Genomic DNA, 14958 nt, shown 5'->3' with positions numbered 1-14958 from the left:
CATCTTGCAGCGCGTCAACGCACACACCCACAAACACGAGCATACTTGCTTGCCTGTGAACGCAAATACCTCCTTCACGCTACACACTAGCAAGAACGCAACAAGAGCAGGAACAACAACAATAGTAACAACAACAAACAGTTTGACCAACCGACCGTTAGGACCCTTGCGCTTCTTCAACTACTTGTCTGCCTGCCTGCCTGCTTGGCTTGGCTGCTTGCTCTTTTGCAACGCCATCACCATGCTTGCAACAACAACAACCCCACAAGCAACAAAAGCAGCAAATATTCTTTGGCTGTTTCTCTTTTCCCACTTCCTTTTGCTTTTTTGCCAATTTCGCTTTTGGCCAGCAGCAAGTCAGGTTTGTATTTGCTTTGTTCATCTTCACGTGGCTGTTGTTGTTGTTGTTGCATTTTATTTTTGTCACCTGCACTTAACACCATAGCGTTGTCTCTTTTTTTCACACTCCATCGCGCGCCATCTTTGCGCGACGGCGCCGAATTTGAACTCTTAACACGGCCCCAATGTCGTTCTCGACGTTGTGTTGCGGTCGCCGACGTTCTCCTAGTTGCTGTTGTCGTAGTGGTCGTCGGTGCCGTCGTTGCCGTCGTTGCCGTCGTTGCCGCAGTCAACACTTTCACACACGCGGGCGGCTAGAGAGATAACTCGCCTTGGTCGCCTAACACTTGAGTGCATCTGAGTGGGTGTGTGTGTGTGTTTCGTTTGCTTTGGCGTCTTTCACACGACGTTGGTGCGACAGTGGCGCTCTTTGGTTGGAGATTTGATACAAATTGCGATTTGGGGTATATTTTGAGAAATATGTTGGGAAATTTATAAGGCAGGGCTCAAATGTAAAAGAAAAGTTTAAAAGTAGTTAAATTAGATACATATTATATAATATAAAAAACAAAATTTATTATATAATATAAAAAACAAAATTTATTAAAAATATAAATAGAAAACAATATATCAAATTAAAAAATAAGGAAAAACTAATTAATTTAATTAAAAAAAAACTATATTAAAATTATATTAAATAATTAGTAAATATTATTTTTTTTGTACCGGAGTTTTTTTCTTAGTTAATATTCGATCATGTCGAGTTTCATAAGAAAAAAACGCTTTGAAATCCGTTTTTGAAAACTGTTTTCGGAATGGTTTTATTTCTACTTTTTTGTGTCTGGACTTAGTGTATGTATACTATATAAAACAAACTAAAATAAAAATTGAACAAAGTGTGCTCTTCAGATCTAAAATTAAAAAATATTAAGTAAAATTTTGTTTAATTTTTAAAAAATAAAAAATAAAAAAATTTAAAAAATTAACTAAAAAAAATAAAAACAACTAAAATAAAATAAAAAAATAAGTATAAAAAATTAAAAATAATTAAGGAAAGTTAAATTTAAAAATAGATTTAGCAAACTTTAATGGTTTTTAAAATGTTTTTTTCTTATTAAATATATAAGTAAAATTTTGTTTAATTTTTAATAAAATAAAATAAAAATTTAAAAAATTACAGTAAAAAAAATAAAAACAAACAAAATAAAATAAAAATAAAATATAAAAAAATTAAAAATAATTAAGGAAAGTTAAATTTAAAAAAAATTATGATAAAAAATTAAAATTAAATAATATTAAAGTAAGAATTTTGTTTAATTTTAACAAATAAAATAAAAAAAAATTAAAAAATTACAATAAAATAACAAACAAAATAAAATAAAATAAAATAAATAGACTATATAAAAAATTAAAAATAATTAAGGAAAGTTAAATTTAAAAATAGATTTAGCAAACTTTAATGGTTTTTAAATATGTTTTTTTCTTAGTAAATATTTTGATGAACATTTTTTGAAAAATATTTTCGGAATTGTTTTATATCTATTTATTTGTCTCGGGGCTTAGTGTATGTAACCCAAAAACTAGATTCAAAACCATTTCACTATTTAATAACTTTTTTTTAACTTATTAGCCTAAGATCATTAGAAAATTTTTGAAAAGGTACTGAAAGCCTTCAAATATACTCTGGAAATTTCACTAGCTGGAACTGGAACGAATATTTTTTAACTGCATCAGATTTTTATACGACAACGTGCTGTTCCTTGAATGATTGAGAAATGTCAAATCCGTCATTTCTTGATCTTTTGGCGTCTTATGTTGACTTTTAAGGCAAAACCAAGCCCAAAATTGGTAAAAGAAAAGTTTTCCTCAGACAATAGCTCGCTGATTTCACACTAAACCATTGTTCATGATTCGAAAATTATGATATAAGCTAATACCTTATGCCTTCAATTACGGAAAAAGTCCGTCAATTTTCTTTTCTTTATAGTGCCTCATATTGGCGTTTTAACTTCAAATGACTGGTAAGAGGCAACTTTTATCTAACAGATAAGCTCATTGTTTTTGTTGCTGGCAGAATTCTGCCGAGTTAACAGTCCTTGACCGGATAAAAAATCCGAGTTCGTTTAGGTTACGTATGTAATGTCCGATTGTCGTGGGAACGGACGATAAGCTCGATTTCATCTCTTCTTGATTTTCAAACGACTGCCGCTGCCATCTTGAATTCAAAAAACTTTTATCTAATGCAACGAAATGTGTAAAACATTAAAATATATCGTTACCTAAAATGCAAAATAACATAACATCACTTTTCATAAGTTCACAGTCGAAAACGTTTCTATTATAACGAAACATATGTACACTCACATTGAAATAAAATTTGAGTTTGATACGTTGCTTTGCATTTTAGATGACGATATGTATTAAATGTGATTACTAATTGCCGAATCCATTAACGTAATAATTATGCGACATTTTCTTCATACTCTCTCAAGCAATTTATGCGAAGAAATGCATGAAAATTCTGGACATTAAACGCCAGCTATTGTATTGACCTTAAAGCATCTCTACGACGCGCTTCAAGTACTTAGTTGAGCAATATGTTGACGAGTTTCAGCTGCTTAGAGCTAAAGCCAGTTTTTTTCTTCAGCATAAAATGTAGAAAGTATAGCCAAAAAAGTCAAATTGTTCAAAAGTTTTGAGTGCAAGAGTTGCAAGAGTCAAAATCTCAAGTACATCGGATCTGAAATGATTTTTCCACCGAAAATTACTTTTACAAATGATCTCAAACAAGAATCTGGGTTTACAAAGTCAGTTGCTAAGACTCGTTTCAGCAATTTTATAGCCTAAAAGGCATGTAAAAGCAAGCATGTCACAAAAAATAATTTTTCATATTTTCAAAAAAAAAAAAAATCACTAATAAACTAAAAATATTATATACAAACATATTTTTTAGTTTATAAGAAACCACAAAAATATAAAAAAATATTTTATAAAAAAAAAATATTTAAAATAATATAAATTATATGTTAAAAAAATTAAAAATGCTTCTTTCCTGCCCCACTCCCAACACCTTACATGCTCTGCTCTCAAAATATAAATCACTGCATGACCCACTGTCGCGCACATTTATCACACGTACAATAGGCAGGCAGGCAACAAACACACGCGCATGCAGTCCTATGGCCAACACGAAGCCAAACAGTCAGTGCTAGCGAATGCGACAAAACCAGCGCCTACACACACGCCAATACTAGCGCAACAATACTAACAACAAGCGGTGCGGCTAAGCTCAGCACCACCTACCTGCGCCATGACGGCGTCTCACACTGCACGCCCGCTGGCCCACACGCTACCAAATAAAGCTACGACGGCCGTTGAACGACTGGCTGGTCGTCACCACACACACAAAGATAATAAAAAAATAAACTCTCACACGCACACACACTTGTAAACGTAAGCAATCAAAGCAGCGTAGCAAAAAATATGCGACGTTGTCGCCAGAAAGTGCGAAATTCATGCTGCTGCTGCTGCTGCTGCCTCTCTTCTGCTACACAAACTAGCTAGCTTGTTGTTTGTTGTTTTCCATTTTTCGTTTACTTATTACGTATCTTGGCGCTTTGGTGTCACCAGTCTTGTTAGCCCTAACGCTTTTTTGCGGCGCTGCCAGCGCCATGACAAACACGTCAACGCGCGCTGCTTCTTATTGGAATAAACGACGAGTAAGACCAATACACACAGTCATACCGGTTTCTGATTTCAATTCATTATTTTGCTCGCCAGTTATGCCATACACCAGCGCTTCTTATTAGCCTTGCTGCTTTTAGGCGCTGCAGTCAGCGCCACAGCGCGCGTCGTCGCCAGCGTGCTGCTTACAAGTGCTTGTTACACTAGCAGGCAACTCGCTCGTTTGCTGCGCGCTTATGTAGACCAAGCGCTCGCCACTCGCTCGTTGCTGGCTCAGCTGCGCGCTGGCACACACACATTCAAACGCCGCTGTGCGCTGCGCTGCCAATACGTTTGCCAGCGCGCTCTACACTCTCCTTGCCGCTGCCGCTGCGCTACGTGCGCTGTACAAGACTGGTTTTTGGGGGGTTGCGCCGCTTCGGCGAGTACGTGTATTTTCCAGTTTGCAAGCGACCGGCGTGTAGTGCGTATCTCGGCTGCCAGTGTGTATATTGAAAGTCAAAATAGTGTTGTTTTTTTCTGTTTCGTTCGCAATTGTGTGCGCTGGTTTACTCGCCTTTTCAAAAAAATTCTTACTCGATTTCTCGTGTGCAGCAAGTACGCTTTTCAAATCATCGTCGTCGTGTGCGTTTCATAGAAATATTATGTATTGTTTAGCCGCCGCTAAAACGCGCTTTTGCATTTTTACGCCGAAATATTTTATTTTCATAAAAAAAATAGTTGCAAAACTTGTCTGAAGCAAAGCGCGTACGCAGCGCTTTCGTCTTGACACTTTGAGGGCGTAAGCGTAAAGCCGCCGGAACTGTCACGCGTCACATGCCACTGCGCTCGCCGCAAAATGCAAAATAAAACCGTGTAGAGAGTACAAAAATTAATATTAAATGGATTTTTACTAATTTTTAACTTTCAATTTACAGTCGAATTGGAAAAGCTGCCGCGGCAAAACAACAAAAACAAAAGCGCAACGCAAATATAAGCAAGCGCGTAGAATTAAGTGCAAGTGCGAACTAACTGTGTATAAAAACTAATTAAAAATAAAAAAATTAACAAAAATTTAACAATAATTTGTAAAAAATTATAAAAAATTAAGAAAATCAAAAAAAAATTATAAATAATTATAAAAATTAAAAAAAATTATGAATAATTAAAAAAATTACAAAAAATTTACTGCAAAAAATTAAGTAATTTTAAAAATTTTACAATAATTTTAAAATTTTGTAAAAAATATTTTCAAATATTAAATAAATTTGTGCATAATTCAAAAAGCTAGCGGAAAAGTGCAATTCTAACTGTAAACGCGTCGTGTAAATTAGTGTGAAGACAGCCAAATAATAACCCATGTGTGAAAAATAATTTAAAAAAATGTTTAAAATTAAAAAAAAGTGTGAAAAAACATATTGTAACTAAATCTCAGTACTTTGCAACAATTTTAGCCGTGTTGCAAGTAAATATAAAGTGCGAAAAAAACTGTTACTGTGTTTAGAAAACTTACTAAACGCGTTGCAAGCAGCTGTGTAAGCATTAAAATAACAACAAAACAACAGCAGGCAATTGCAACAACAATAAAAACGTGTGCATAACAAGTGTAAATATAACAAAAAATATTTTACAGAAAGTTTTAAAAAATTACAAAAACTTCATAAATTTGAAAAACAAGTTTTTGAAAATTTCAAAAATTAAAATTTAATAAAAAAAATTCAACAACAAAGCGAAAAAGTAAACTTAATAAAAAAATTTCAACAACAAAGTGAAAAAAGTACACTGAAAAAGCAAATTGAAGGCAAGAGCTGTATAAATATACACAAAGTAAAGCAAAATCAGCTGCAAGAGGCCTCAAGCGGTGTCGGAAGTAAAGATTGCTACGAAAAGTCCAAGAAAAGCGCTTATAAATAGAAAATTAGAGGTCTTAGGCGGCATTTACTGCTCGAAGTAAGCTAAATTTTGTTAGAAAAGTCGGGAGACTAAGTGAAAAGCATAGAAAGCGCGAACAGGCGCAGCTTTAAGTGAAAGAAAGAGCTTTAAGCTCAAAAAAAGCACTAAAAATAGCGCTCCACAGCAGCGCTTGCATAGAGGGCTAGTGAGAAAAGCCGTGAAAACCAAAATTTAAGCGATCTAAGCAAGAAAAAGTGGATGCAGAGCTAAAAATTTAAGACCAAATAAGCAGCGAGCTAAGCTTAGTGCGAAAAAGCGGCAAGGCAGAGCAGCAAAAGTGAAAGCGCACAACTTGTGACAAAGAAAAAAGCTTAAATAAAGTTTTGAAGTGAATTTTCGGGAGCTGCTAACCCAGTAAAATCTAGCTGCCGATTTGTAGGCGCCTGTCAGACTCCAAATCTCAAAAAGAGCCAGCAAAAACCCGCGCTCGGAAACCGTTGTACCACTTGCTACGCAATATTGCCGCATTGCGTGTGGCTGGCAATTGCCAAGTAGACGCGCTTTTTGCCTATCCCCGCTGTTGCTGGAAAGTGTAATGTAATGAGATACGACGTTCAAGAGTTGCTTCATCAGTCTGCTGAGGATCCATTCGCCAGGTTTGCAAATGGGATGGCATATCATCCATTTCTGCAACTCTCCCGACCCACTGACTTCAGCGTGTCGTCGCTGTTGACGGCGGGCACACAGGCACAACAGGCTAGTAACGCCGCCGCCGCCGCAGCAGCTGCTGCAGCCGCAACCGCAGCAGCGGCCGGTGATTTAGGTGCAGGCGGCGGTAATACCGTCTTGAGCGCGGCCACCTCACCCGCACAGCCGCACCAGCAGCAAGCGCCACCAACTACACCCACCAGTGCGGCAGCACTCTTGCAACAACACCAACAGCAGCAACAGCAATTGCATTTGCAACAGCAACAGCACCATCAACAGCAGTTGCTTTGCGGCGCCGGTCAAGCATCACCGGTCGGTGGCCAACAGCCGCCACTCTTATCGCCTGGCATTAACAATAATAACAGTGTTGGCAGCAAATCGGGCAGCAATAATAATAGCAACAACAGCAACCGCAATACACCCACCACAACTAATAATAATAACAACAACAACGATCCTCAAAGTAGCAACAATAATTTGTCGTCGCAACAGCCACTAGCTCATCCAGCCGCGTCACATTTGTCATCGCCGCATTTGTCGCCGCATCGTCAACCGCCGCCGCATCCGCACGCACATCCCGCACAGCCGCCACCGCCAGCGCCACAGCATCCACATCACTCGCCGGTGCCCGGTCATCACGCATTGGGGCCACACCTGCCGCAACAGGCCTACTTTCCGGCGGCCGCATTAGCTGCGCTCGCCGGCAGTCCGGCTGGTCCACATCCCGGTCTATATCCGGCCGGTCTGCGTTTCCCGCCCCATCATCCACACGCCCATCACCCACTGGGCACACCCTACACCACCGCTGAGGACGTGGTGCTCGCATCAGCTGTGGCGCATCAATTGCATCCGGCGATGAGACCGTTGCGTGCGCTACAACCGGAGGATGACGGCGTCGTCGACGATCCGAAGGTGACGCTGGAGGGCAAAGACTTGTGGGAGAAGTTCCACAAGCTCGGCACGGAGATGGTGATCACCAAAAGTGGGCGGTAAGTCAAACAAATCATTATTATGCTAAATAAAATAAGTTAGTGCCAGAAATTTTTGAGGTTATGTGTCGAAGAGATTAGAAAAAAAGAAAATAAGTGAAATTTGAGTCTGCGTGGACCACTCTACTGTATTAAAGAATACTTCCAAAGCTTGAAGTTCTTCCGTACGTATTTTAAAATGTTCTTCCCAATCAATTTGTGAGGTTATGTGTAAAAAAAAAATAATGTAGGAAGTGCTAAGAGGCTCATTTATGAGTGGCACCGATTCTTCTGATTCCAAGAGCGCTTCAGTAACCTCATGTGTATTTAAAAAATGTTCCTTAACTAGAGTATTTTAAGATTCTGTGTAAGAAAAATTATAAAAAATGGAAAAAAAGAAATCCTACATTACCCTGAACCCCATTAGATTGTGCCAGTAATTCTTTCAGGGTTAAAAGTTGAGTAAAAAATTTTGGAAAGTGGAATGTGTGTAGGTATGAACCATAGGAGTGATTCTTCCGATTCGAAGAGCTCTTCAGTAAACGTGTACGCATTCTAAAATGATTATGCTCGAGTAATTTGTGAGTTTATGTGTAAAACAATTATGGAGAGTGAACTTCGGCCCAAAATTGAACCCTATTAGTGTGTTCAAATGATTCGTTCGATGGAAAAAGTGCTTTCAGTAGCTTCTGTGTATTCTAAAGGATTTTTGCTCGAGTAATTTGTGAAGTTATGGATAATAGAAGGTTCTCCGAAATTCTTCGGTAACCTTATATTTACACCAAAGTGTTCTTAACGCATAGTATTGAGGTTATGTGTTAGAGAAAGTATACAAAGTGAACCGCAAGTGAACTTTGGACTACGTTGTTCACTGTTAGACGCTTCTAGGGATTCTTCAGATATCAAAATATCTTTTAGAAAACATATATGTATTCAAAAATGCTTTTCTTCGAGTAATGCTTTGAGGTTATGTGTAAAAAATTTGAAGAAAGTAACATTTTAAGCTGGATAATAGCCAGTTAGACTCTTCAAGCGATTCTTTCAACGCTAAATATTAATTCAGTTGTCATATGACTATTTTAAAATGATTTTCTTCGAGTAAAGTTTTGAGGTTATGTATTACAAATTTGAAGAAAGTAAGATTTTATGCTCAAAAAGCTTTGCTTCAACAAATTGTGAGGTTATGTGAAAAAAATTTGGTAATTGGGATAGATTAGTGAATCTGGCGGTCGTTTCTAATACTGTTATATAACTTTTGCAACTCTGCAGCACTTTTTGCTAAGCCGTGTTGCATTCTAATAATTTTTCACCTCATAATTTTCAAGGTTATGTTCGAAAAAATTAAAAAGCTGAGCATAATATAGCAAATGGCACCACTCAAGTGTCTTTACATGACTTTTGTAACTAAACATTTTCCCTTTAGTACCGTTATGTGTCTACCAAAGCAATTTTGACTCGAATTTTCGAGGTTATGTATAAAATTCTTTTAGAAAGCTCAACAGTTCACTGAAAATTGAGGCTGCTGTGAGCGCTATAACTGTGTTTACTTGATTTTTGCCACGCTGCCGTTACTTGCAGCAACTTTTTGCACACTTCAAATACTCGTAACGCCGCTCTAGTGTTCTTCAACGCTTTACACCATTTGCCGTCGGTAAATGGCGTACTTCGAAAATTATAACGTGGAGATGGCGTGAATTTAATACAAATAATATACATACTTGTATATAATTTCTTGTAAAAAAGTGTTTTGCGTGTTCGGTGTCATACTGCCACACACCCCTTAAGTGCCTAGTGCCTACAAGAAGAACACAAACAACCCCGTCGTCTGTTCGTCACTGCAAATGACAGCCGGTATGCGGCAATATGGTGGAGGGGTGGCTGTTCTTGAGAAATAATGCATTTTATAGGCGCTTTATACACACAAGGCAAATGATTAATCAAAGTGGATTTGAGTGTGATACACATAAATACAAACATACACACGCACATACATACAGACAGTTGTAGCCTAGGCTTGCAAAACATAAGCTTGATGCATAAGTGGAATAATTGTCTCAAATGGTTTGCCGAAGTATGCGAACCGGTTTGTTAGTGTGACGCAAAAGCTCGGCATATCAAAAGATCTGTAAATTTTCCGTATGAAATTGCTTGAATTTCTAGGTTATGTAATTCGGTTGTCTATTCTAATGAATAAATATAGAATTTTCTCTGGAAGTTTATCAATAATTTAAAGAAAATCAGTTGGCACTTACGTTTCATAGCGGTTGGTAGCGGCTTCGAGCATTGCTGAGTTGAACTGCCGTTGAACTGCCGGTGGAAAATGTGGTTATCGCAATTTGAGGTTATATTTTTTTCGAAGCACTTTTCATGAAACACTTTTTACATCTTTTCACTTAACACTTTTTAGCACGAAACACTTTATTTTTTTCATTTATCACCTGCACTTTTCTGCACTTATCATTTATTTTTTAAAACTTTTCCTCTTAACACTCTTTACTACTTATAATTAAACACTTTTCTCTCAACACTCTTTATCACTTTTCACTTATCACTTTTTATTTCTGAAAAGAGAAGAAAACAGTTATAATTAAAAGAAGGTTCAAGGTTATCTGTGATATTCTGTTTATACTTATGGCAGATCTTATTTTATTTTATAACACAAAAAATATACAATATACAAACCATTCATGCTAGTTTTAGCAAAGTTTTCAACCTTCTAACCAAGCTTAATAGAAATATTAGGCTTTTTACACAGTTAGCATCGAGAACATCTGAAAAAGTACCAAATTTCTTTCAAAAAAAGGGGATTAGCTTCGTAAAACTGATCTTTATATGTGTCCAAGCCGCGCTTAAATAAAATTTTCATATTTTACCATCACTGTTGGTCAATTGAATTGTGTTCCATGAACTTTGGTTAACCTATAATTGTATAATTGAGACTTTTCGCTCAAAAAAGTTTCATTTTTCTCACAAAAAAGTTTCATTTACTATAGAATAAAGCATTAAAGTTCATAATTAAACCGAAAACAAAAGTTTCTCGTTATTTTTCTAATGCCGATTGCATAATATAATGTATAAGACTGCCAACAGTCACCCTAACCTAACTTTCTGTACAAATTTCGTTAAACGAGAGATAGTTTCATATAAATAGTCGATGAAATTTCAATAGTTTTCCTCGATATATTTTAAGATGATTTCCATTTATAGCCGTCTTAAGTAAACCTTTGCAAATTTACGCTGTAATTATATATTTTATGTCTCGGAATTCATACTCCATATGCCTATAGGTGTCTATTTAGCATAAGAAATCTGAAATTTTCTTATTTTTAAGCACCAGACTTCAAGGTTTTTCTACTTTTATTTTTGGCATGAAATTTTTACCTTAAAATATTCTTCATTATTCGACTTTATCAGTTTTAAATAATTGGTTCCATATACTTGTGTAATGGAATGAACTTTTTTATGCTCAGATGTATTTTTTTGCGACTAATCTCTAACCTACGTCCTATAGAGTCTCGGCATAAAACCAAAGAATCCAAAGATCCTCCTTTTCTTTACTGCTTTAAGTCATATGTAACTTATATTTTGATCCATTCGATTTTTTCTATCCCAGCGAGACTTTATTTTTGAGCTTTTGAGGCATCCAACTACTTACTGATTAACTTTTCCTATATACTAGCATCTCACTATATATAATACATATATTGTATACATTTGAAAAACAGCTTTTGCATTACTCGAGTAATTAGTAAGTTTTAGTGGGAAAGTCTCCTAATAACATGTTTCCTAGACTGCTTTACAGCTGCCCCGAAGCATGCTTTTATTAAATATGGCTAGTTATTTTCTTCAGCGATTGTATTCTGGGTTAAATACTTCTAAGATAGCACTTAAGATGTTTTGAAAAATTGGCTGTTGGTGTTTACAAGTTTTTATATACTCAAGAAGTCTTTAAAAAGGTGCTTTATTATTAATATTGGAACCTTTTTATATTTCTAAAACAGCGTTCCAAAATTAAAAAAAAATTGTTTTTAATATTTCACGAGAGTTTCAAACATTACATAAGTTCTCATAATAACTTTTAAGATGTTATGAAGAGTGTTTGTTCTCAATTAGATCACTTCAGTTACAGTGTTGAGTATTTTATTAGAGCGTTGTAACTATTAAGCCCTTAGCAGTTATTTTGAGTTGTCCTAAAGTGAGCCTTATTCGAGCTTTATAACTAATATATTTCCAAGATAGTTTTCTAGCAGTTAAAATGAATGTTTTATGAAAGTTCTTCAACTAAGTATCTATAGTAACTTCACTAACTAACTTCAGCTGTGCTGTAGAGTTATTTGTTGCAGTATTCTTGTTTTCTAGTTCGAGAGTGAGTTCTCCAGATATTGCATGGTTTTCTACATGCTTTAAAAAAGTTCTTAACACTTTTCCACCATTCAAGCTTTCACAACAAGCTGCCGGATGTTCGAAAGATATTTTTGTTGGGGTCTTCTTGCTTTTCAAGGATTTCTCGAGGCTTTTAAATTACTGACATGAAATCTTTGGTGTTCTGAAGCAATGTTTTATATAAATTTCTAGATTCTATATTTCAAATTTTACGTCTCAACTGTTCAGACTAGTGTTTTATGAGCGTCTTATTGGTAGGCTACACCTCAGATATTGAAAGAAGTGCTTTATAAGCGTCTTCTTTTTCTTATAAATAGGTATTTTAACTTTCGTGAAGTATATTTTATTATTGCTTGCTGAATTTTGGCTGCACAACACTAATTTTGATATGTTCTGAAGTATTTTTCATTAAGAGATGTAATCTTTAAGTAAGTGCCTGTGATGGTTAGGTCGAGTATTTGCCAGAATGTGGACAGTTTTTTTATGATTGCTATGCGCTCAGCTTATATATTCGATATTAAAGCTACTTACAGGTATTTAAAATAATATAATCTATAATAATGTTTGGCCAAAGTTTTTACTATCTGAGTCACTTTGCTCTTTTGAAACTCAATACTTGGCATTAAGATTTGTTGGTTTTAAAATTGATTTTGACTAACCAAACAAGCAAATGAAACGCTTTGCTCGGTTTAAAGCAACTTCTCATGATCTTTTTCTCCTTTTTTTGATTTTTGTGGACCCACACTTGTCTTCGACTTCCTCTTCACCAGCTTCCATAGTCAATATTGCACAGTTAACTTTTCTAATCTAATCTATAGTAAAAGCAAATCAAACCAGTTTAGTGCAAATTTCTTCCTAAAATCTTCAGTTCGCATATGTACATAGCTATCACTAACGGCTTCTAACTTCGCGAAAAGTTTGCACAAACTGTTTGATCGCCAGTTCATGGTCACCGGCTGTCTGCGCATAACTTTTCTACGGAGCGCAATTAAAGCATTAAATTTGCCGCGTCCAAAAAACGCTTTAAGTGACCCCCGAAAATTAGCTTAACCCTTAGTGTTTACAGCGTTGCTACTTACATAGGCACATAATTAATTTCGCTGATAACCGTTATCTGTTGCAATTTTTCGCGTTAAACACATGCGCACACACACACATGCAGCGTGGAGCTGCCATATTTTTATCAACTCAACGGTTGGCATGACTTCACTTTCGCTTTCTGGCTGCAGCGCGCAGGCAGCTGTTGAGTTAATATTTAAATATTTGCTAGTATATTTTAATTTATTAGCTTTCAGTGGGTGTTCTGCTTCTCTGCTTTTCATAACTTAAAGTTTTTTTGGTGTTTTTGGCTTTTCGCAAGAATGTCACTTTCGCAAGCGTTTGCTCACTTAGATTACAATATTTGCGGCGCGCAAACAGTTAACCGGATTTTTATCTTAATTTGCGTACAGTTTTAAATTATTTTGTTTTTGTTGTTTATTTTATAATTTTTTATTATATTTATTTTCTTAAATTTTTTAATTTCATTTAGATTTTAATTTTTAATTGATTAAAAGTATTTTTTTTTAATTCCAAAAATTTTTATTTTTTATATAATTATTTTAACTAAGTTTTTCTAATCATTTTGTTTGTTTTTTACTTCTTCAAATTTTTTAATTTTTAAATTTTAACTTTTATTTTTTTTTATTTTCTAAATTTTTTTAAAATTTTTTTAAATTGTATTAAATTTTTAAACTTTTCTAATTTTTAATTGTATTAATTTTTAATTTTTCTAATATTTTAAATTATGTTTAATTTCTAATTTTTTAAATTTTACTTATTTTTTAAATTATGTTTAATTTTTAAATTTTTCTAATTTTTATTAACGTTTTAAATTATGTTAATTTCTAAATTTTTCTAACTTTTTAAATTTTATTAAAAATTAATAAATTTATAATAGTTTTTAAACTTTTTAATTATATTAATTTTTAATTTTTCCAATTTTTAAATTTTATTAATTTTATAAATTATGTTAATTTCTAAATTTGATTAATTTTTAAATTTTACTAATTTTTTTAAATTATGTTAATTTCAAATTTTATTAATTTTTAATTTTATTAATTTTTAAATTATGTTAATTTTTAAATTTTTCTAATTTTTTAAATTTTACAAATTTTTTAAATTATGTTAATTTTTAAATTTTTTTTAATTATTGGAATTTTTAATTGTGTTTGCATTTGCATTGAACAGGCTTGAAAAGCCAAACTGTCGTCCAGCGTAAAAAGTAAACCGTTATGTGTGTGCATATAATAATAAAATAAATGCAAAATGCGAAGCAGATAACCGCATAGATTGTTTGTTGTGCAAGCAAATAGATAAATTTCTTCAATTTTTTGGAAAAAAATCGCAGTTAAGCGAAATTATCGTGAAAGTAATGAAATAATAGTAAATAAAAATGGAAATGTAAATATAAGTTAAAATAATTAAGAAAAATAAATGCGAAAAATATGTAAAGACGTATTTCGTAGAAAAAATATTTAAAAAAAATCACAAAAATATGAAAAATAAAAGCAAAAAAAATATTAAAATTATTTCTCAGTAATATATTTTAGGTAAAAGTAAATAAATGCATTAACTAAATAAAAGAAAAGAAAATATACTTATAAGTATATAATTTATTAAAAAGCAATTAAAGTATTTAGTATTAAAAAAAAGCATTTTAAAGATAAAAAAAGCTAATAAAAAATTAAATAAAACAATCTTACGGAGAGATATTAATACAAAAGGTATATTCCTTTGTATAAATATGAAAGAAAATAAGTGGAAATATGCAAAAAAATACTATTATAAATAAAAAATAAACTACAAAAATTGATATAAAATTGAAAAAAAAACTTTGAAAGAAATGTTTACTAAAATTTACTTTATTAATAAATTTAATGGTGTATAAAATTGAAAAAGTTATGAAAAATAAAAAGTGCTAGTGGATTCTTCATTAATAGTAATTCTAAAAAAAATTATAAGT

The 14958-nt window shown here is 33.7% G+C and overlaps 1 protein-coding gene across 3 annotated transcripts in view; it reads left to right on the top strand.

Moving 5' to 3' along the window:
- Positions 1-5755: 5755 nt before the first annotated feature.
- Positions 5756-14958, top strand: part of LOC120773617 (optomotor-blind protein) — a 228946-nt gene continuing 219743 nt past the window's right edge. For all 3 annotated transcript variants that reach the window (XM_040102618.1, XM_040102619.1, XM_040102616.1), the window contains exon 1: positions 5756-7592. In XM_040102618.1, coding sequence (XP_039958552.1) covers positions 6496-7592 — 1097 coding nt within the window. In that variant the 5' untranslated portion in view covers positions 5756-6495. The remainder of the gene's footprint in view (positions 7593-14958) is intronic.

Source organism: Bactrocera tryoni, chromosome 4 (genome assembly GCF_016617805.1).
Source record: "Bactrocera tryoni isolate S06 chromosome 4, CSIRO_BtryS06_freeze2, whole genome shotgun sequence".
Lineage (NCBI taxonomy): Eukaryota > Metazoa > Arthropoda > Insecta > Diptera > Tephritidae > Bactrocera > Bactrocera tryoni.
This window is presented reverse-complemented; position numbering and strand designations above follow the sequence as displayed.